This window comes from Cryptomeria japonica, chromosome 7 (assembly GCF_030272615.1).
Source record: "Cryptomeria japonica chromosome 7, Sugi_1.0, whole genome shotgun sequence".
NCBI lineage: Eukaryota > Viridiplantae > Streptophyta > Pinopsida > Cupressales > Cupressaceae > Cryptomeria > Cryptomeria japonica.
In genome coordinates this window covers 145295158-145319966 of record NC_081411.1, presented here as the reverse complement: position 1 = coordinate 145319966, position 24809 = coordinate 145295158, and the positions used below count along the sequence as shown (strand labels likewise).

Sequence of the window (24809 nt, the reverse complement as noted above, 5' to 3'; positions counted from 1 at the left end):
TGAAGATGGGATACTTGACACTCTTCCTAAATATTACCAAGAGAGATCACCAATCTTGGTTGAGCCAACTCAATCAATAAATATTGACATTGAAGCAACAACCAAAACCATACATTTGGCAGAATCACTCACAGAAAAGGAAAAACTAGACTTTGTCAAATTCTTCAAAGAGAAGAAAATCAATTTTGCTTGGTCTTATGCAGACATGTCAGGGGTAGATCCAAATCTCATCATGCATCACTTGTCCATTGCTCCTGGAGCTAGACCTATCAAACAAAAATTAAGGAAGATGAACCCACATGTGGACATCTTGGTAAAAGTAGAGCTAAAGAAGTTACCTAATGTAGGATTCATCTGACCCATTGATTATGTGAAATGGAAATCTAACATTGTGTTAGTTTCTAAACCAGATAAAAGAATCAGGATTTGTACAGACTTCAAAGATCTCAATAAAGCTTGTCTGAAGGATGACTTTCCTTTGCCAAGCATAGACACCATTGTTGATCTAACTGCAGGACATGCTATGTTATCCCTCATGGATGGTTTTTTCGGCTACAACCAAATTAAGATAGCTCCTAAAGATTAAGATAAAACTGCATTCACATGTCCGTGGGGTACATACTGCTAGAATTTTATGCCTTTTAGTTTGAAAAATGTTGGTGCAACTTATCAGAGGGTCATGACAACAATCTTCCACAACATGATGCACACTTTTATGGAAGATAATGTGGATGATTTGATAGCTAAATCATTCACAAGAGAAGAACACCTACACATCTTGGATAAAATCTTTCAAAGACTGGAACAATTCAATGTCACATTAAACCCTAAGAAGTGTGTCTTCAAGGTAACATTTGGAAAACTTTTGGGATACATAGTCTCAGAAAGAGGCATTGAGGTGGATCCCGCAAAATTTCAAGCTATCAAGGAGATGCAACCTCCTAAAAACATTAGCCAACTATGATCTCTTCAAGGCAAGATACAATCCATCAGACGATTCATTGCTCAATTAGTCAATAAATGTCTCCCATTCAACCATTTTCTTCATAAGAATGTACCTTTCAGATGGGAAGACAAATGTGTAGAATCATTCTACCAAATCAAACAATTTTTGATGAATCCAATTATTTGGGTACCACCAATAGTGGGAAAGCCACTCATCCTCTATATATTAACAACCAAAGTGTCACGGGGGGTACTTCTATCACAAGAAGATCTAGTAGGAAAAGAAAGGGCTATCTATTACATCAGTAGGACTTTGAATGGATATGAACTCAACTATACATTCATTGAAAAGGCTTGTTTAGCAGTAGTGTTCAATTCTCAAAAGATTCTTTGCTACATGCTAGCCCAAATGATCAAATTGGTAGAAAAGATTGACCAACTAAAATATCTACTCAACAAAGTTGCTCTCACAGGGAGGTTAGCTAAATAGGTTATGATCCTAAGTGAGTTTTACATTCAATATATAGAATGATGGGCCATCAAAGGACAAGTAATTGCAGATCAACAGATAGAAGAACCTCTACCACACAACCACTCACTACAAGTGGAATTTATAGATACGGATGTGCTCACTATCACACCCAAGAAATTCACCATATACTTTTATGGATCCTATACACAACATGGATTAGGTGGCGGCATCCCATTTGTCACTTCAGAAGGACATACCATTCCAAGATTCTACAAATTCATTTTCTCCTGCACCAATAACATTATTGAGTATGAAGCCTTGGTGACTAGTATCAAAATAGCCATGGAATGGAGAATCACATAATTGAAAGTTTATGGAGACTCTCAATTAGTCATCAATTAGATCAACGATGATTATCAGACAAAGGATGATAAGTTTATGCCTTACAAATGCATGGTGGATAATTTTAAAAAGTACTTTGTACACATTACATTTGAGAAAATTCCAAGGCTAGACAACAAAGTTGTTGATGCAATGGCCAAATATCGCCTCGCTCTTGCAAATTCTAGATAAACAAAATTGTTATGAATTCTTGGCGGAGCAATTGTTTTCCCTGGCCTATGACAATTCAGGATCCCAAGTCATCTGTGCCCTGAACGGTTCTAATTCCCCTTATACAAGAAGATCTATGCCTATCTCAAAGACAATATCCTCCCACTAGACCAATCTCATAACAAAAAATGAAGCTTTATATGATGAGCCACCTGCTATACCTTAACTGTAGACACACTTTATCGCCGAGGTCTTGATGGTACTCTTCTTCGATACCTCGATCGTAACCAATCTAAAGCTACCTTACATGAGCTTCATGAAGGTATTTGTGGCACACATTCAAGTGGTCCTACTCTTTCCAAGAAACTTCTAAGGATGGGATATTATTGGCTGACAATGGAGAAAGAGTCCTATCAGTTTGCTAGGAAATGCCCTAAGTGTCAAATTCATGGCAACCTCATACATGCGCCAGCACAAGAGTTGCAACCATTCACCACATCATGGCCTCTCTACCAATGGGGACTTGACCTAGTAGGAAATATTCTTCCTTCCTCATCAAATGGACACAAGTTTATCATCATAGCCACTACGTACTTCACAAAGTGGATTGAGGAACTCCCATTGACTACAGTTACCGACAAGCAGATATAGTCCTTCATCTTGAACTACCTCATCTATCGGTATGGCATCATTAGTTCTATTATCACATATAATGGATGACCTTTCAAGAATCAAGATGTACAATATCTTTATGAGAGATTTCATATCCAACATCATTTTTCAATACCATATTATCCACAAGGGAATGGCCAAGCAGAGGCCTCAAACAAAATGATCTTGAAGATCCTCAAGAAGACAATGAATGATGCCGGTAAAGATTGGCATGTCCAACTTCACCCTATAGTTTGGGAATATGAACAAGTATCTGCACACCCACAAGAGCTACACCATATTCATTGTTGTATGGATCAGAAGCTATCCTACCTATTGAGATAGAAATTCCATCAATCAGGGTATCATTGAAAGACCTCATTCTAGATGAACAATATCTAGTCAAAAAGGCTGCAAGAGCTAGAGCTTCTAGATGAACATCGACAATGTGCCTTTGATCATCTCAAGGCATATCAACAATGAATGTGTAGAGGTTACAATCACAAGGTCATCCCAAGGGCTTTGAAAATTCATTATCTTTTCCTAAAGGAAAATCCTTGAAATCAGCAAGATCAGGAAAAGAAGGGAAAATTTGAACCTAACTAGTTAGGACCCTTTTTCATCATATCAGCTTATGGATCAGAAGCATATCAGTTATCAACTTCAAAAGGGGGCATACTTGAGGAGCCAACCAACAACATCCATGTGAAGAAATTCTACACTTGATTTGTCCAATGCATGGATCATCACAAGGGTAAAAACCTGGTAAACATGCATCTTGTAACACAAAAAAAAAAAAAAAAAATCAAGAAAAATGTTGAAAAAATTTTAAAAAATGCAAAAAAATAAATAAATTGAAAAACAAACCAAAAAGTGCAATAAAAACAAGTGGTGAAAACTTGACAACAGGTGCCAATTGTGAGAGAGAAGCTCCTCTAGCTTTCAATACTCGCATCATATCTTTGATCCATCTGATCTGAGCCAATAGCCATCATGGAACACTTATACACACAACATCATCCCAGACATACTTAGCATAGTCACTGTTCTTGATTATCTGAATCAGTTATCTCGATCACATCCCACCATGGCTTTGTGATTAGTGTACATGTTCCATATCATAATTTGTATCAACAACAAGGGGCATAATCCTCACCTCGCTGGGGGAATTTCACCTTGTGGGTTTTAGACATTAAACCAAACATGTAGCAAGGCAAAAATGATTAGAACAACCAACAATGACAACAATGATGCAAGAGGCTAATCATCAAGGAATTGAACTTATTTGAACTAAACAAAAGATCTATTTGCAAGATGTTTTACTTGACAAAAATATATTTCTGATAGCATGCATGCTTACTTATGGCTGTTAATTTTTTCTTATCATATCTCCTAAGTGATTCAAGGATGTCTCAAAGACTAGAGAAGCAAGGGAGGAATGTGATATTTTCTTTATCTACCATTTGGGAGTGAAGCCTTCTACTATACAAATTTGTCTTATGATGTCATCAAGTAATTTATCACTAAAAACATTTCAGATTCATATTGGACTAAGGTTAACTCTTGTCTATTTTACGCAAGCAACACTTGGGTCATCTTGGTTCAATTATACCTCGACGCTTGTGTCATCTTTCAATATCAAAAGTCATGTAAGTTATACTCAAGTCATCATGGTTCAAATATATCATGCTTCTTGTATTAACTTTCAACATATCAAAGGCTCAATGATGATAAAAAGGAACCACTACAAATTTGATCGAAAGGATGGCTATCGTAGAGGGTACACTTCATATCATTATCATATCATTTTAAAGTGCATTTAGTTGCATTATCGTATCATTTAAAGTGCATTAAGTTGCATTATCATATCATTTTAAAGTGCATTTTGTTGCATTATCATATCATTTAAAGTCTGCATTATCGGATCATTTAAAGCATTCAGAAAGCATGTTAAAGAGCATCATCATATCAACAACACACCTGTATTTCACTATACATATCATCTACACATGCACATCATCATCATTGAATATTAGTTACACATCATCATTCATAAGCGCATCAAATCACCCTGTTCCTCCCTTGGATGCACCAACATAAACACATCTAAATCTGCCTAAAATGTGATATCAACAAAATGTCAATTATCTATCAATCGATCAAATCAATCAATCCGTTCTCCTATCCGCTTACATGACATCTTAATAAATCTCTTTGAGAACCTATCAATGATGAAAGTCATGCTATCGTTCGAGAGTTTTGATCATAAACTCTTATCAATCAAGAGGGGTCATCTTAGCCTATCCTATGAGTGAGATAAGTCAAGCTATCATTTGCGAGTTTCGATCATAAACTCTTATCAAATATATCCTATCAAGGGAAAATACATATAATCATCAAAGTTGGAGTTAAATCAATAACTCTTATCAATAGGAAGGTTCATCAAAACTATTCTATCAAGGGCAAAGCCATACAAAATTTAAAACTTGGAGTTAAATCAATATTTAAGTCGGTGGTCAAACAAACCTATCCTATCAGTGACGCGATCATGATCATTTATCTTTTTCTTATACAGGATGTATCCTTCCTGAAACCAGACATAATCATGTATCTTTGTCTTATAAAGGATGTATCCTTCTTGAAATCAGACGTTTTTAACTATCTGTGTCTTATATAGGATGTATCTTTCCTGAAATTGGATGCAATCATCTATCTTTGACTTACATAGGCTGTATCCTTCCTGAAACTAGACTTGAACTCAATCCACTCAATCCAATCAATTTTATCAATCATCTAACTGAGCAAACGCATCAACGCACTCAAGAAATTGATATTTTCTTGAGAGATCATATCAAGTTAATCAACAACATCAAGTATTTAATTGGGAAATGAATTGATTGTCCAAATCCCAAAAATTCATAACTCCTTGATTCATCTCACGAGGGGGCATCATCATCACATCATTATCATATCAAATCCAACAATCAATATCAATATCCAAATCAATATCTAGGACATCATATCAAAAAATTTGGCAAAATATCGGGCAATTTTTCTTTGAGTCAACATGTGGCCACACATCACTTCAAATAGGGGAAAAATATAGACACCTATTTATGTCCAATTGTTTAAATGAATTTTATATTTTTTTAATTATTATTTATCCAACTATTAATTAAATTCACATTTAATTAATGATTTCCCCTTTTTCAACTATTAATTAAATTAAAAGAAGTCGATGGTGGAGATAAAGAAAAACCTCAAGAACCTAGTTGACATAAGCATGGAGGCCATGAATAATAGTATGGAGGGGCTCGAAAAAATCAATGTCATGGTTGTGAAGTACAGATCCATTCACAATGATCCTGAGAAAGATCTTGGAGGTGAAGAGATTGTTGTTGACGACAACAAAACCATAGGCCCTAGCTCCAGGACCAGAAGCAGGAGCAGCAATAAGGGCACCTCCAGGTTCATTATGGAGGAATTGGAGGAAATCAACAAGATTACCATCCAAAAGAACAAGGAGCTAGTGCACTCTCTTAATTGAGTATTTATGTTTTGTTGTCTATGTCTCATTTTGCTTTCGTGCCTGTTCTAGGGTGCTCCCCTATTTTGCTATTGGTTTCTGTTTGGTTGGCTGATTGCTAGTTTCTGTAAAACTTTTAGTTTCGGGTCCATGTAAAACCTATTTATCTTTATCAAAAACTATTAATTAAATTAATATTTAATTAATTCATCCCAACCCTCTTCTCCTATTAATTAAATAAATTATTTAATTTATTTGATTTAATTCACTTAACCAAATTCAGGCCATTAATTAAATAAATAAATCATATTTGTTTAATTAAATATTCTCTCACATTGAAATAAATTAATATTTATTTAAATCCCCCAAAATCCCATATCTCACATTTAAATAAATTAACATTTATTTAAATCACCTTTATCCTCTACCCACTTGCAATTTTCTACAAATGCAAGTTGCACCACTATTTTAAATAAACTAATTATTTATTTACAATCCTATTTATCCTCACCAATTTGAAACTTTTAATGGCTTCCCTTAAAGTCTTCAATCCTTTAATGACTTCCTTCTAAGAGTCTTCTCAAGCCTTTAATGCTTTCCCTTAAATCCTTCAAACTTAACGGCTTCCTTTAAAGTCTTCAAACTTTTAATGGCTTCTTTCTAGAGTCTTCTTAAGCCTTTAATGGTTTCCCTCAAAGTCTTCAAGCATTTAATGCTTTATCCCCCTTTTTTCTCATTTAAATAAATTAAGATTTATTTAAATAAAATCTAAAATTCACATTCACATTTAAATAAATTAATATTTATTTAAATATATAGCCAAATGCAAATTACACCATTTAATTGAAATAAATGATTTTATTTTAATTGAAAATCCCAAAATTCTCGCCTTGCATTCTCCTACAAAATCCACTTGCATGCCTAAACCCCTTCTAGACTCTTCTAATCACTTCCAATTTAGCCTAATCCTATCCTAATCATTGTCACATTCCTAAATAGAAGGAAGTCACTTCTCAAAAACCTCCAAAGTCTTCAATGACCATTAAAGAGTTTATGTCTTCAAATGGTTAACCTCTAAAGTCTTCGAAACCATTAAAGGCTCTTACATAACCATTTATGGTTAACTCACCTTTGACCTTTGGTTAGAGTCTTTCTTTTAACTTAACCATCCTTTTAACTCATGGGTCTCTTCAAAGAATTAATTTCTTTGACTAAGGTAACCATTTAACCCTTGCACATTCATTTATCCATTGGATAAAAGGAATATCCATTAACCTAACCCTAACCCAACCCCTAAGGTAACCATCATGTCCCTTCAAGCATTTAATGCTCCTTATCTCTCCTCTCAAGCCTCTTCATGGTGACACTTGTCAACATGGGATTAGGTTGAAAGTGTCACATAGATTGAAGATCATTCAATCCTAACCCTTGTTAAGATTACTCAATCTTAACCATCCAACTCCCCATTTCTTCTATAAATAGATCACATTTCCTTCATTATCATCATCCCAGGTTTTTGCATCTAGGTTATGCTATTTTCTTGTATGTGGGTTGTCAGGGAGTCTCATTTGCCTCTCTTTTCATTAGAATTATCATGTTAGCATAGCATGTTAGCATAGTATAATATCATTATCACAACATGTTAGTTTCTTTATCATAACTTAGTATTATCATAGTATTATCATGTTAGGATAGCATATCATACTAGCATAATCTTCATTTTAATCTCATCATCTTGCACCATATCATAGCTTTTCATATCCATATCATGCTAAGATTAAATCTTTTATCATATACCCCTCATTCTTTAGGTAGTCATCCTAGAAATCAAGTGCTCTTCCAAGCTGAGAGCCACCTTGATTTGAAGGATCCTTGGAGAAAGGGAACAATAAGACGTGCTTAGAGCTTTTGTTTCATTTACTTATGTTTTATGTTTCATTGATCTCTAACATAATGTTTCATTGGTGTGCTTGAGTTGTTTGTGTCTTGTTTTGCAAATTCCACACTTTTCAGCATACAAAAACAATCATCAGATAGAACATTCAACATATGCATTTTTTTAATAAACCACACAACATGTATGATAATTAGAGCATATAATAATTCTACTTGCCAGTAGGTTGTAAGAAATTTTTTTGACATTGTTAATGAAAACAACTTACATTACTTATATATTAAATCTAGAGTAGAAGATTGTTCATATTCAATTTGTACAATTATTAAAACATAATATAGTTCTACATGTCACAAGTACTAGGTTTAAGAGAAAGACACAACTCACAAAATTTGATGGTAGATAAAAGTGTGATAGAAGAAAGTGTGTAACTTATTTCTTATATTGTTTGTTTCATGTCACTTTGCATGAGTTTTATTAATAGATATAGTTGATTCAAATCTTTTGGCACACCCACTGACCCTCAACTTGAACCCCTCCCTAAGATTACAGAAGTCATTACTTTAGATCAACATTGATCTAGCTCTTAATTATTTGAGATCTTTTATTAGATTACAGCTATGAGCTCATCATCTTAACTAGAAGATGGATTCAAGCTAATCCTCTAGATTAAAACAAAATTCAATAATAAAAAAATAACAATAGTGACATAATCATTATCCTTTAAAATAGACCAAAAATTTCCTAGGAAGAATCATCTTAGAATTGATTTGAATATAATCTCATGTATGATACATAATATAGACGTACATGATGTATATTTTTATGTATAGTCTCACACGTCAACTACAAAGATATCACATAGCCGTTGTATATTTTTAGGTTTGTTTATTTCTATCGCATGACAATTATTTTCACACACGTTTCGGATATTTTGAGGTCGACAAAAATGAATATTGCGAAGTTAAGATATGCTTTGTATATATTGTTGGAAAACTTCAAAGTAAATTGATTTCCCTCTAAGCTACGCTCCACTTTGAATCGCAGAATTTTACTTTTAAAAGGAGATTGAAATAATGAGAACATCAACATTTTTTTAGAGAAATACATAGCTTGAAAAGACGCCAATGGAATGAGGATTTTTACATAAACATAAACAAATATCTTAATGTTCAAGCTACGTATATTTCTCTGTGAATACTGTATCGAGCTCTATAGAACGCAGTCCAAGCTCTTCGAATTGATTCTGTAACTTTCACATTTTGAAGTTTCCCGTATTTGGGTGGGACAAGATTTGATTGAATGCCTGGAAACAGCTGTGAGCATTCTAATGGTACATTCTTTCATTTTTCCGTATGTTTGTGCTTGTCGAAAGAAGCACTTATTCTAGTCCTTTCTTCCATCATTTTTGCTTTCTTTAAGTGGAAGAAATTGCGATGTTTCAGAGATTTTAAATTAGATATTCTTTGTAGATGTTGTCGGTAAACTTCATAGAAATTTTTTCTCCTTCTACGCCATGCTTTACTGTGTGAATTGCAGATTTCTTCTTTTAGAGGACAATGAGAACAACAGCTTTCAAAAAAGATGGAAACGTTTAAAAAGATGCCAATGTACTGTGTGTACATAAATATAATATTCGATATAATGAAAAGAAGAAATGGACTATGTATTTATAATAATCCCATGTGAAATTTAATATATGAAAAATGCACAAATTTGTAATTTTATGAGAAGGATTAAAAGACTAATTAAATAAATAGTTGTGGTGATGGATACCATTTTAAGTTATTTTGAAGTGAATAAGAATATCACAAAAGTAAATAAATATACGTTAAAAATATTGTGACTTATATATTAATTGATGTTTGGTTTTTTTAGGAAAATACAATTTTAAATCTAAGTGAAGAGATAACATATTAGAATAAATAAGTATGGTGGAAAAGAATCATTCATTACATCTTAATGAATGCTTGATTTCATATAGGAGGATACAACTTTATATCAAAAGAAGTGAATGGAAAGTATATAAGTTTAAGCTATAGGTATGGTGAAAAATGATTGTCACTTTTTATTTCATTTAATGATTGGCTTCATGTCAAAGGACATATATAGAAATAGTGAATGAAAATGTATAAGAATAAATTAGAGTATATGAAAAATATGTTAATCTTATTTTAATTTATTCTTTTCTTTATTTGTAAAGGCACAAATTTAAATCCATATAGACCCAAATTATCATAACAATGAACTAAAGTATGGTGAATTTTCTTGTTGGCTGAATCTTATTTATTGTGTGAGAAATAATATATTTCTAGTAACAAAATTAAGCTACTTTCACCAATAAACGCGTCTCATTACAATTTTTAATAAAGTTTTACATTATGATTTACAATTTTTATAGCTAATTTTTTTGTGTGTATATGTATGTATGTATATATATATGAGTGCATATACAATTCTAATAACAACATTACGCTGTTATCATATCCACATCAATAATAATTACTTTTATGACAAGCAAATGGATGAGATTGTGAGCACATACTTCAAAATTTCTAAGTTGAAAACAAACATTTCATGTTTGGAAAATTGTGCAAATTTAGTGAGCATTTTATGTGGCTACATTTTGCATGTGATATGAATTGATTTTACACTATATAGAGTCCTAAATGACATCATTTATTTAAGGAGTTCTGATATTAGATGATGATAATCAAATAATAGAAAATGGAAACATAATAACCAACATATAACTTTCTAGCTCAAGGAAAGATCACCCCATACTCTTTGACATTGCATCATAACTAAGAGTTGGTTAAATAATATTCATTATAGCAAGGAAGATCATTCTAGTCACTTGCCTCATTCAAAATGTGCAATATGAAAAGAAAAATTAATATAAACAAATATAATCTTTTACATCATGAAAAAGGAACTATTATATGTTTTTTTGAATAAGATAATATTAAATTTATTATAAATAAATGTCACAGTTTATTATTTTATGAGAAGGATTAACTATTAACTAAATAAAAAATTTGTGATGATAGATACAATTTTAAATTTTTATCAAGAAATTAAAAATATCATAAAAGTAAATTCACATATGTTGAAATATTTTTTCTCACTTTTATGTTATTTAGAGTTTAAATTTGTGTTCTCATAGAACTTTGAGGTAGTTTTTATGGATAAAATATTCATATTTCTCTCAAGCTTAGAAGCTCAATGTAGTTTCATTTATCGATATATTCTATGTAGAAATAATTTTAAAAATAGGAGTTCAAGTTAAGAAAAATGAAGGTATATTTTTATCATGTATGTTTGAGAACTTAAAATCTAGTTTAAAGGAAGTTGGTATAAACCTAGTTCTCATAAAAAAAATATTTTTTTTTTCACTAATTAAGTATTTTACAATATAATTCTAGGAATAGACAACTTTATGTAGAATCATACCACTTTTTTATTTGTAAAATAAAATTAAATAATTGTTATATGGGTGGAAGAGTTCATAAGAAAGTATTTTTCAAAATAAATACACACACAATCGAATCCAGAAAAAAATACACTAGAAATGCAAAATGGATTGTGGAAATCTCATAGCTTTAAAAGATAGTATTTTTCAAAATAATATCTACCTTGGAGGCCAAGAGAGTAGTGTAAACACCATTAATGTTGATTTAACCTTCATAACCTAATCATCATCACACCATCTCATTCATTGATTCATTGCATGGGACTCCTATTTTCACCTAAGCACCATTAAAATCCTAGGACTCATAAAACCTAACCATTTAATAAAAAAAATTCTTATTTATTTAATTAAAAATAACTATCATTATTATTTAATTAAATAAGTTAATAATCCATTCAATTATTCATATTCATCCAATTATTTATTTATTCATCTACACATTATCTATTAAAATATTAATTTAATTTTAATGTTCACGTCATGTGAACCAATAATTTAAATAATTTTAGGTATTACACTAATTAATTCCATCTCACCTAGATAGTTGACTACCTCTTCTAACAAGTTCTTAGACTTTTCTTTAGTCCCACATATCAATCAAATTCACTTTAATTCATCAATGTAATAGTCAACTCCCCCTAATTCTCCCATTCACTTAATTAAATCCTCCATATAGATATTTAACTTATCAATTAGATCCATTAACTCCTTAGTCACACTAAGTCGATAAATTTTAATTATTTTAATAAAGAATTAAATAAAGTACAATTAACTTGTGTTTTCCATATCTACTCATTTTGCCCCTAAAATATGGATGAAATTTGAGACTCCAGATTGGTTCCTAGGCCTTCATAAAATTCTCTTGCAAGTCTATAAAAATTTATCTCTTATCATTCATGAAGCATCCAATCTTACATATAAATTATAACAACTTTTCATCTAGCTCCTAGGCCTTCATAAAATTCTCTTGCAAGTCTATAAAAATTCATCTCTTATCATTCATGAAGCATCCAATCTTACATATAAATTATATTAACTTTTCATCTAGCGAATGATAACATTATCATAGAAAATTAAGCACCCACAATGCAATGAGAAAAACTTTCCATTCAACTCAATCTAAGGTTTACATGTGAGAATTTGAGCTTTGAATTGATTATAATTTTATGCTATTTTAATTACTTTATTTTTCATGCATAGAAGTAGTAATACATGGATGCATATTTTTCTCTTAAAAAAAAATAAGGATGTAGAGAAGTAGCACCTAATATAAAGGACCAAATAATCTTGTAAGGGTTTGAAGATGTATTTTGCAATGAATTTGTATACATGCCACCTAAGTATCAATTTAAGCAAGGACTAGCTTGAAGGAGGATAGGGTGGGTTTTTCTTAGTTCTCCTCACCTTACCCATGTTTCCAAGGACTGTAATGGATTTGGCAAGGATGAGAAGTGGAGAGGGGGTGATCTATGGAACCCCTGCATCTTGTGTTACCTTCTTGTGTCAAGGGTAACTAGGAGTTTTTGTCTGCAAAATTTGGTTGATTATATTTCCGCTATTCTCTCTTTCAAGAGATTTCATCTCTGCTCTACTACCTTCTTGTCATTTTCCTTTGAGGAGATGAGGTTTGGCTTCATGGGTTGTGTTAGGGTTAGGTGGAGGCCATTTTACTTAGTTCTCTCTATTCTCCTTTTGGGCAAGAGTACTAACGATGTTGACTACTCTACCTTCCTCAAGTGCCCTTTGGAGGTGGGTTTTGCAAAGATTATTTTACATTCTACTTTTGTGTCTAGTTCAAGGGAGGTTGCTATTTTCTTTGTTTCTAGTACTCCTATTAAGGTTCTTTGCAACAATAAGGGCTCCCTTCCTCTCTCACCTTTGCATGGTAGTCCTTTTGAGGTTGACTTGGTAGTTTGTCCCTTCCTCAAAGATTATTTTGTTGATAGTGGACCTATTGAGGTGGTCCCAATTATTGTGGTTGCAAGTGATCATGTCCGAAGATTATTGGGCTTCTTCAGGCCCATTTCCATTCCTATAAATACAATGATTTAGAGTGGTTTCATTAGTATAAGGTTTCAAGGTGCCTTTCAGAACTTGTTGTTTCTCATTGGTACTCTAGATAGTAGAACTATTGAGTTGGCTATTTTGTTTGCAGGGATATCTACTAGTACAGATCTTAAGGATTCCTTTCAAAACCCTTTGAGTTTTCTTGTGCTAGTCCATTCTTTGGGTATACTATTTAAACATTCTGATGGAATGGCTAGATGATGTTATTATCAAAGGTTTCTAGAGGCCTCTAGATCTTTGTGGCCTCTTTCCTTGTTTGAGTTTTAGCTTGGTTCAAGGTGGTTGTTTTGGTAAAAGGTTGCGGAAAGACTTTCAAAATCCACATTTTGTTAACTTTGCCCTTAGCCCTTTTGGTTCTAGCTAAAGGGGTTCATTCCTAAATCACTTTTTTTCGATAAGGTGATTTTTTTGTGTCGAGACCCTTGTTCGTGTCAGTTAATTCCTCTGGTCAAAAGCGTCTTTTCAAAAAAGGGTCTCTCATTTTTTTTATTTCTTTTGGTCCTAGTGGTCTTACTACTTGTGAGTTCCTCCATTTTATGTGCTTGCATGGTTGTTTTGTAATGGTTAGGACCTCTCCCAGTTTTATCTAATTAAAACTAGCTTAATAAAATAATTCTATATCGTTTTTCTATGTTCATCAAATACAAATTGTCTATGTAACATTAATACTTTAAATAGACTTTAAAATTTAATATTCATATGAGAAAATAAAGTAGATTCTTAAATATAAGTATAGGTATCTTAAATATATCTATCTAAAAGATGCCAATGGATATCATTCCTTGATATATAATTTAATTATCATCATTTTTTCCTAACGAATACAATTATTTTTATTTGACAAATAAATCATGACTTAAAAATAGTTCCAAATATTATCTAAATTTATTGTCAAGATAAACCATTCTATTCTATTTCTTTGGTATTGGTTTCTTACTCCTAATGATGGATCATGGAGTTTGATTTGAAACATCAAACAAAAATACTCACACAATTGTTTCTTGAAATTATATAAGTTTATGATAATGCATTCAAAATCACATTTCAAATGCTAAAAGTTCTTTTGTCGTTAAAAATTTTATATACATATTATATATTAAAGCTCTTATATTTTTTTCACAATTTATCTAAAATCTACCTTTTAATATTACAATTATTCTAAAATTTGAATTATATTTTACAACAAAAGGACTTAAATACATTATAACCATCAAATCCCCGATTTTAAATTGTTTTTAAAAATAGTGGAACCAAAAATGACAAACAACAAAAATAAAAGGCTGTTTTTTTTTTGGAATAGACATTTTCAGATACGCTATTTAAAAAGAGTAGGGTGAGATCACCCCTCAGTAATCATACAAACAGCACGTGGAAATAGCACTAAAACATTAAAAACACGGGCAATCCTTGGAAACAAAAGATTTTTAATTATAAAAAGTCTTAAAATTTCACAACCATCAGATTATACAGCTAAGAAATCAAGGCATATAGCGATTAACCAACCTTAGCCACATTCATTCCTTCTTTTGATGGCGAATAACGTGTTAATGTTGGGCAAGCCTTCGCTTGCATCATTTCAGTCTTATCCCACAAGTCTGCTTATCTAGAAAATAAATAAATCGTTCGCCCAAGATCGAAATCATCCAGGTTCTCCCTTCATACCATTCATATTGATATTTCTTCTAGTGATTGTGCTGTTCTGTGTCTGTGTCTCTGTGTAATCTCCTTTTAATCTGTGCATTATCTACACCCGATCTCCTTTCATCACCAGAATGGAAGAAACTGTCGATGCCATGAAAGAGAATCGATATCTACCTGCAGAGGAAGAGACGCTCCCCATACCTGCTTCTGTCGGCATTTCGTCACTGCATGTTCAAACTGAAGGTGAAGGTGTGAATGTAAGCGCAGTTGTGGAACCGCTTTCCCCTAATCTGTTTAGGGTGATGCGTATCGTCCCTGACATGCAAGATTACAGCTTTGTTGAAAAGGTGCAGCTCCCACAAGATGAAGTTCTAAGCCTCTGTAATAAGCTTGTGCCCTCTTCTGCCTCGGTTTATGTAGGTGAGCCCCCGCAGGTTCGTATCAATTTCAATTTACTAGATCTAAAATGCTTACCAACTGCTGGGTTCTATGGAGACAAAAGCATGATCATAAGCGCTTTCCGCAAGGAAAGTCTAGTGGATGATTACGTTCTTGCTAAGATGGAAAGAGGACTATTTGAATCGGGATTGTACGTCAGTCTTCCTGATAAAGCAAGAAGCGTAGTACTCTTTTACTGGCATGAAGGTGAGCATTTTAAGCAGGCTTCCAGAAAAGACGTGTCTTGCAATTTCATCAGATACCTGGTTGAACTTTGTGATACTGTATATGTTTGTGTGCAAGGGAGCTATTCTTTTGAAGCTCTGGCTACCGCTGCAGCAAAGCCTAGCTCAAAAGATGAGCGCACGATAAATATTCAAGTCACCAAAGTGAAGAGCTCTGCGAATGATGTGGAGCTCTCGCCTGGTTATATTGTAAGAATTGATGTAGGAGCAAAGAATAAGAAATCTTCGTTAGAACCAACTGCAAACGCTGCAGTTCTCAATAATAATGATGAAACCGTCGTTTTCTGCGAAGGGTATCATCGATGCTGTTTCCTGATAGCAGAGAAAAGAGCTCCAAGGACGACTACAAAAGTAGAAGAGGTTTCTGTGAAAGCTTCTGGGTTAGGTAATATGCTTCAAATCTGGTCGTCGGCGTCTAATGTTGATTACTCCAGGCTCAGTAACGAGCAATTCGTAGATGTCCTGAAAAATTGCCAGCCCCAAAATTTTGAGAGCTACTCGAAGTTTAAGGAATCATTTTTAAACAGAGCGTCATCCATAAACACTGCACAAATTGATGAGTTTGAGAGATTTTTTCTCCAAGTCCTTTCAGAATTTTGCAGTCATGTTCTACTTTTTGTGGACGACCAAGCTGGCACAACAAAGGATAAAGATAGATATGCAGATATAGAGAAAACGAAAGAATTGAATTCTCTCTCCGGGAAATTTGAAGAACTCTATCGAGAAGTTTCAATTATTTTGACCGGCGAGAACAGCGTTTCAGATGGAGATCAGAGGGTGTTGTTGGTCGGATCGGACATAAAATTTATAGGTAAAGACTGGGAACATATAATTACCATTGAAAGCTCGGGTCAAGCAAAGCAGACAATGCCTTTCATCTGTTATGGGCAGGAAGTTAATGCCAAGTGCTCCAGACAGTGCTCCTGCTCCAGAAAGATCAATGGAAAGGTGATGTTCTTGCAGCCTATCGATGGGATTAAAGGCTTCCCTCTCTCAGGTGAGAAAGTTAAATTTGTTCTCTTTACTCCACCTAAATCGGGTAATATTGGAAAGATGGAAGTCGAAGGTACTGTTCATCTTGTCGATAAGACTTCCTCTGCATCTGCAATTCGTAGTTGGGTAGAAAACATGGTTCCTATTGAATTGAGGTCCCTGGACAGAAATATACTTTTCGCTAGCTTCATGCTTGGCTCTCACCAACCTGTTGCTCTAGCCTTTATTCAAAACCATTTGGCAACCCAAAAGACGGAAAATCTGCCATCGGAGATCCAAGACCTATTTGAACAGTTCTGTAATGTCTCCCCTGCTCAGTCCACAGTTGATCTAGAGGCCCTCTTGTCTCACGACACTGTGAAAACCGTGTGTGATCAAGTCTACAAGGACCAGGAACGCAAGTTTAGGGAAAACATAAAGGAGTTGTCGGGTCTTGTGTTCAAGAAGAAGGCAGAGGCTAGTTTAGGCAAGGCAGAGCAGAAGCGATTCAGAAAAGCCGAGGAGGAGTTTCTACAGGAAAAGAAGAAGATGATGTCCACGGTAAAGAACGACAATCTAGTTACCAGGTACATTGAAGAAGTTACTACTAAACGTCAGTGGCCTCCATTTTCGTGGTTATGGAGCTCGACTCCCCAGCAACCGGATCTGAAGGTGAAAGTTTCAATTGTGGAGGAGCATCCCTTTGCTCTTGTCTATAAAGTATGTGAACTGACTCCAATGAGGAAGGACATATCTGATCTTAGTAGCAACCGTGAACGTCCAATTGTCCCAACATGTGGAGCGTCAATAGACTTAGCAGCCATTGATCCTCAGAATGAAAAATTATTTAAAGTTGTCGCCCTCAAGTCGGGAGAGCTGATTGTTTTCATTCACAGTTTTGACGATTCCGCAATGAACCTATATCGTTGTCCCAAGATTGGTTTTAACATAAATAAGATGAGTCGTCCTATTTATACATTTAGGAGAGGATTCGATTTATTGGCTGTAGATGAAGGTACCAGATCTATGGCTCTGTATGAAAAAGATATGTCAAAGATTGTAATATATAGGTTTGATGAGTCATTTGGGAATGTCCATGGGACTGGAGTTGAGGTCAATCTGGAATCATATGAAGGGAGCAAGACCATTGTGTGGATACATTCAATTCCGGGGAAAATGGAGCTGCTCTTGGTCGATGACTCCAACAGAGTAAGGGTTGTTGAAATACACGAGAAGCCGACAATGAGGGCAAAGTATATTTCTCTGCCTTCGCAACATAATTCTTTCAAAGCAACTGTGTCTGTTGACGGCTATTTCCTCCTCGTCTTCAGGAAGCTTCAAAAACCCGGTAAAGATATTGATACCACCGGTGCAAGCTCTGAAATGATACTTGAAATTTATGTTCTGGGCGATACCATGAGCCACTTGAAGACAATCCCTCTGAGTCTGAGTGCACAAGAATACAGTATATGTGATTTGGAAAAACTTGGGGCCAAAATTACCAGCTTCGGATCACAAAGACAACTTTTGTTATATAGTCCTGTAGATGCTCCTGGTATTATTTTTTCCAATGTCCTGAAAACTGTTTTAGCTGCGGAAGTTGTGCAGTTGCAACAAGTAGATCAGAGTAAAGCTCCTGAAGATCAGACAGAAATTGCTTTGTCATGCCCCTATTTGGTTTACATATATCACATTTTTGACAAGTTTGCAACAACACCCACGTTGTTTCCAGAGGCTAAGAAGCGCATCGCATTCAAAGTGGTACTGGAACAGAGCATATCAGATGGTGGCAATGTGGCATGCGTCAGATACTTAAAAGCACTTATTGGAAAGCTTAAGGCTGGGAAAGACAAAGATTTTTCAAGAATGGAGATTCAATTTGAAGTGAATGATGCAGAGAATTACCAAATTTCAGCCTCACCAGAGCAGCAGAGACAGGTCAAAATGGGAATGTGGGTTCGCAAGCTTCTTTGCCTTGTTCCCATTCAAATAGCTCGTGCAGAAAACAATGCAATGGCAGCTCTTAGGGATGGACTTCAACTGCCTCCTAGTGTTAGATACATGGACAGCGTATCACTTGCTAACTCTATACGCTTTGGATTCTATGATGCTGTTCTTAGCAGTTGGAAGGGCAAAATTAAGGTTATATCTTCCATGGGAAAACAAAGTAGCGGAAAGTCATATTTGTTGAATCATCTGTCAGGGTCTCTTCTTGATGTTGCAGGTGGGAGGTGTACAGATGGTGTGTGGATGACCATGGTAACAGGCGAAGATGAAGATGACAGCGGGGAAAGCAGGTGCTTGTATGTGCTTTTAGACTTCGAGGGGCTGGGCAGTTTTGAGAGAAGTGAACAAGAGGATATGCTTCTCTCTGTTCTTAATGCTGCTGTCAGCAACATCACAATATTCAACAAAAAGGTATGATATTTCTTTCTAACCACAAACTATTGTACTGTTCATTTTTAAAATCTGGTCGCTTAGAATTAATAGCATGGAACGTTTAAGATTCAAGAAAGCTCTTCATTTGTTATTACAGGATTTTCACTTAGATAAGGACACAGAATCTACTTTTAGCCGGTTCCAAAGTGGGATCAATCTACTCAAGCCAGATAAAAAGTTATTCAAGGGTCTATTTTACATTGCCATCAAGGATGTAGACACATCAGATGTGGAAGATCTTATCCAAGAATTTTATGAGAAGATTTCTCAAATATGCAGAAAATCACAGGAGAATTTCATTTTAAAAATGTATGGTGGAAAGGTCGAGATTGCTGCTATGGCTCCTTACAATAGATCTGAGTATTATAAAGAGAGCTTGAGGGAGCTAGCAGAAACGGTGGAAGAAAGAGTTGATTTTTGCTATGATTATGGATTCACTTTCTTGAGGGATTTGAAGCTTATTATAGCTCAAATTGTAACCAAAGACTCGGCTTCTACTGATAGTAAGCGAGTTGCTGCAACAGTTGATATCTTGAGGAGAAATCTTATACCTGCGGTCCACATGGGGTGTCTTTCTGTGAAAAGTGAGAATGAAAAACTTCAGAAGTTGGAAAATTTTGACACGCAGGAAGAAGTTCCGGATTTTCCTGTTGTTGTCCGGGATAAAACATTGAACATAGAAGATTCGGGGCTCTGTCTTTCACCGTCTACAGAATTACCAACTCCTGATACTATCAGACAAGTTTTATCTCAAATCAAGTCAGAAGTGGAGATGGTTTTCTCCAGGTGTGGAACAAACGAGGACGAGTGGCATTCTTTATTCCAGAACTTTCTAGAGGCGCTGGCAGACAGAAGACATGACAGAGTTCAGCAATGGATAAGTTCAAATACAATAGATGTCTCTGATAATGATGAGATGCAAAAGTTGAAGCTAGAGGCCAACGTGGCTCTTAGCAAAATAAGGCAAGGCCTATCACTTTGTACATGCAAATGTTCTGTTTGCTTTTGGAAGTGTGTGATGGAGAAGGGTCATGACAACCAGCATGATTGCATGGGGAGTCATTCATGTACAGAAAATTGCAGTTATTGTGCTCGAGAAGAAAACAGCTTGAACCTATGCGGGGATTTGGCAGGGCATGAAGGAGATCATGATTGCAAAAAGAAAAACCATAATACTTGCGGTGACAGGTGTTACTTTTATAAGATGTCTTCAAATTGTAACGAGCTGTGTTTACAGAAGCCAGGGCACTCCGGTAAGCACAAGTGCAATACCCCTGGACACATTTGCAACAGAAGATGTTGTCTTCCAAGGTGCAGTAATCCCTGTGCTTTGCTGGTTGAATCCAACCATATAATACATCGTTGCCATGAAAGACACTGTGAGAGCACATCCACAACAACTGGGTGGAACATGACATGTGGGTGCAACATGACATGTGGAATTAAAAATCATTTCCATGATTTTGTATTTAAATGCAAATCATTTCGGTCGGAATGAGCATGCCTGCACCCATGAGGTCGGCAATCAAACCGCCCCGCGATCCTTTTGATCACCAAATTGTGTCAGAGAAAAATGGCCTACGCATTGCCTGTTGCATTCACATTCCTCCTTACAAAGAGATCATCGAGATCGACATGTTCACAAACAGAAGAGAAGATTATGTGTATTTTTGTGACACCGGATGCCAATCTTGCGGTGACTTCTGCCAGGTCCGAATAGATCACTCAGGCTTGGGGAATACAATGCATGAGTATATGGGAAACGAAAAATGTGTTGTGTTTGGTATTTTTTCTAATTTTAATCTATGTTTAAAAGTATTTTTGTTTATCTTTTATTCGATTTCATTTAATGCAGCAAATAATTTTTGATGTGTATAATTTTATGTAACATGTAAAGTTGATTTAAATGTGTCTATTTATTTAGATATGTTGAAGAGTAAAGTAAGAGAAATTCCTTATTATATTCAAGAATTCTGCAACAACAAAAGATTTTATTATGTATTGTCTTTGTTTTCTATTATTTTCATTTTTTGTTTTAGATTCTATAAAAAATATTTATATTTAATAAATTTACCAAAATTCATTTTCTCTACAACTTTGATATGAATGTCCCTAGAGATGAGGTGAATGATTAGACTTTATTGTCAATATGTTATATTCTTCATTCTCATAAAAGAAGAGAGGAATGTACTCTATTATTGTAATCATTATTGTAAATTTGAGCAATATGAGACAAAGTTAGGTCCTCTTAATAAGTCATATTTAATTGAGAAACTTATCCACCCACCTATCAAGAGTAACATACAATATTTATTCTTTGCAAGGTTTAAAACTAATGATAGCTATCATTTTGATTGTAACTTGTAAAGCGGAAAATCGAACCCTAGTTGCTCTCCCCTCTTCCAACTCCAAGGAGAGAGAAGGGAGGTCACTAGGATTGACGGTTTTCACTTAGGAGAGACTTTACATTCAAAAGAGGGGTTGAAACCCACAAGATCCAATCCCACACAATGCAAGATTGGATTCTAAATGAGTTTCAAGGGTTAAGACAGCAAGGCTACCCTCTTTTGTAAAGAATGTAGATAGAAAGATTAAGCTAGGAATGCATGAAAAGTGAGAAAGATTCACTTATAAACAGAGATACGGATATAGGATGAAGCTGGGGACCTGGAATTAGCAGTAAAATGTCGAGACGGCGCTGTCCTGCAAATTTGAGTGAAAGTTGACGGGACGATAGCGCTCGGAGTGCACACGGTCCTCCGAAAAATCCGCGAAACGAAGGGGGGTCTGTTCGTCTCTGCACAAGGATTCTAGATCTTCAATTTCAGCCGCGTACCTGCAACCTACACACAGAAAAGCGAAGACGATTGGGGGGTTAGGGATTAGGGGTTTGCCCTTAGGTCAAACCCTGGTTTTGGAATTAACCAAGAAATGAGAAATTGCTGTAAATGTAAATGATTGTAATGTAAAACAAGTACTAGTACCTTGTTGTAAGAATGTTTGTATTCTTACATGCGAAGGTGTAGATGTTGTTGTATGTTGTATGTTGTATGTGATCTCCTCTTCAATGGTTGAATCCTTGTCTTGAATGCAACACTTAGCCTTGAATAGAGATTTAGAATGATCAATTGCTTGAAGGAATGCTTGAATGCTTGAATGCTTGAATGTTTGAATGTTTGAGTATCGTTTTCATGCCTTTTCCATCTTACCAAAATAGGAGAGGAAATGTAGTTTATATACTTATCAATTAGGGTTGATAGACTGATTTTTCCGACCTTAGGCCGACCAGGAAACATTATTTTCCAATTTGCAAACAAAAAGACCCGAGACCCAAAAGAGACCGGGCCCAAAAATAGGGCCAGGGACCAGGGTGCTGGGCGCCATGGTCCTGGGGGACCAGGGCGCTAGGCGCCCTAGTCCTGAAGGACCAGGGCGCTGGGCGCCATGGTCCCACCTCCAGGGATAGCAGGGTGCAAGGAGGATCAGGCCAGGGTGCTGGAAAAATGCAGTTTTTGATGTCGTGGACAAGTTTCGGGGTCTCCATTCAGGTTCTGTGTTGCATCACCATCGTGAAGACCCAAATGCAGTTGAAATTGCAAGTGTCGCAATTTTAGGATGCTACATTTAGCCCCCATTTTAGCGGGAGTATAAGCGTATGCTCATACTTCCGGTAAAGTACAAGGAAACAATATTGAAAGACTTTCACCACATCAAGGAGGCAAGACACACCAAGCCCCCAGTGGACTAAGGATCTTACGACTTCAATTGACAAAGTAAAAGGGAAGATCATGAGGGAGAACCATGACTGTCAGTAGTAAGGTTCCCTCATTATGAGTCATGCAAGAGAAATACCAAAAAATTTCAAGGCAAAGCTAAGTTCGCCAAGAAATTTTCAAGTATCTTGAAGGGATAGATGGGGTGTATGCCCCCCTACGTTAAAGCAATTGCACATGCCTCAATGGGGGTGATTTCTTTAAGGTAGTGATCCACGTAAGAAATGAGAAAGGAAAGGGGCACGTTATCGCAAAGATTTAGCCCCCAAGTGTGAGATAAACCCAAGGATAATAAACACAAAACACAAAGCACGAGGTGACTTCGCTTTCCTCAGGGTCAGTATGTTGTATGATAAGTCATGTATATCATATGTATGTATGCATAATTGTTCTTCATTCCCCAATCAAGGAAGGTCACCTAGAAGAAGGGAACACATGTGTCTTTTGAGTCAACATGAGAGAGACCAAAAGAGATCTCAATGCTTTGCATCGTCCTCAAGTAGACAACACTAAGGACAACAAATAGAAGAATGAGAATAACACGTAGAAGAAGTAACACAAGAGAGGAGGAGAGAATCTGCTATGCTAATGAAACTAGTCTAGCACGTCATCTACCCCCCAATCTTGCTGATCAATGTTTCGGGAAGGCAGGGAACACGCTAGAGGAGGAACATCCAGCATAGCAGATGGAGCTATCGTAAGATCCAAACAAGGGCTATGTTCATGTTCCAAGCCACGCTATTCTTGTCCAGGAGCTAGGATAAGTGCTTTAGAAAATTCATTAGATAGATGGTTATCAACATCAACAAGTTCATATTCACTATCAGAAGCAAGAGAAGTAACATTTTCATCATGAATAACATTTTCATCTATATCATCATCAAGATTTATAAAAATAGGATCTTTACCTCGCACAGGATCAAGACCATCATGCATCTTATGTTTAGGAGATTTTGGAGAAGATGGAATAATGCTTGTTGAAGATGTTTTTGGAGATTGCAAAGTTTGAGAAGCAGCTGCCTGAGCTCTAAGACGACGCTTTCGTCGACGTTCACGTGCAGAACGATTTCATCTAGTCTTAGTAGGAAGTGGAGAAGATTGAGGAGGAGGGATGTTCTCATCCTTATCACTTGGGTGTTTAGGTTGTGGTCTCTTAGGCTGGATAATAGGAGAAGAGGAAGGTCTCTTCTCTTTATAAAAGGACGGAGGAGGAACTGCTCCATATAAAGGAGGAATTTTTGGTTTAGGAAGGAGACCAAGTCCATCATGATGAGGAGGTATAGGTCTACCTTTAGAAAGTTTATTCGGCATAGACATAGTCACATCCATAGGAATGGGTTGGGAATCTTCTTGAGGAAAGACATTAGTTTTATCTTTCAAAGGAAGAACTTCCTTCTCAAGAATGATAGGAATATCAAGTTTGGGTGTTCTAGGTTCACTTAGAGATAGGATCATATCTGTTTTCCACTTTTGATAAGATTTGAAAAGATGATCACTTTGCGGGGGAAGAGATTGGAATTGTTTAGGCCAAAAATAATCAATAGGAACGCTAGAAGTTCTTTCAGCTGGTTTAAAGAGACTATGATTGACAGTAACAACTTCACCATTATGGGGAAATTTCAAACACTTGTGAATAGGAGAAGCAATAGCTTTCATGGAAGATAGCCAAGGATAGCCAAGCTTCACATGAAATTGTTCGGATGAAGGAATAATAGCAAAGTT

General features: G+C 35.4%; 1 protein-coding gene across 1 annotated transcript; it reads left to right on the top strand.

The window, feature by feature from the left end:
- The first annotated feature begins 15106 nt into the window (after positions 1-15106).
- LOC131038027 (uncharacterized) lies at positions 15107-21186 on the top strand. The gene is made up of 2 exons (XM_057970293.2): positions 15107-19293; positions 19412-21186. Exons 1-2 carry the CDS (start codon positions 15352-15354, stop codon positions 20810-20812), a joined length of 5343 nt encoding a protein of 1780 aa, XP_057826276.2. The 5' UTR covers positions 15107-15351; the 3' UTR covers positions 20813-21186.
- Positions 21187-24809: the final 3623 nt, after the last annotated feature.

What these genes read in the sequence shown, in the direction of transcription:
- LOC131038027 (XM_057970293.2), top strand. Translation starts at nt 15,352, where the DNA reads ATGGAAGAAACTGTCGATGCCATGAAAGAGAATCGATATCTACCTGCA. An exon ending in TCACAATATTCAACAAAAAG is followed by an intron (nt 19,294 to 19,411) that starts GTATGATATTTC and finishes TTGTTATTACAG; the next exon opens with GATTTTCACTTAGATAAGGA.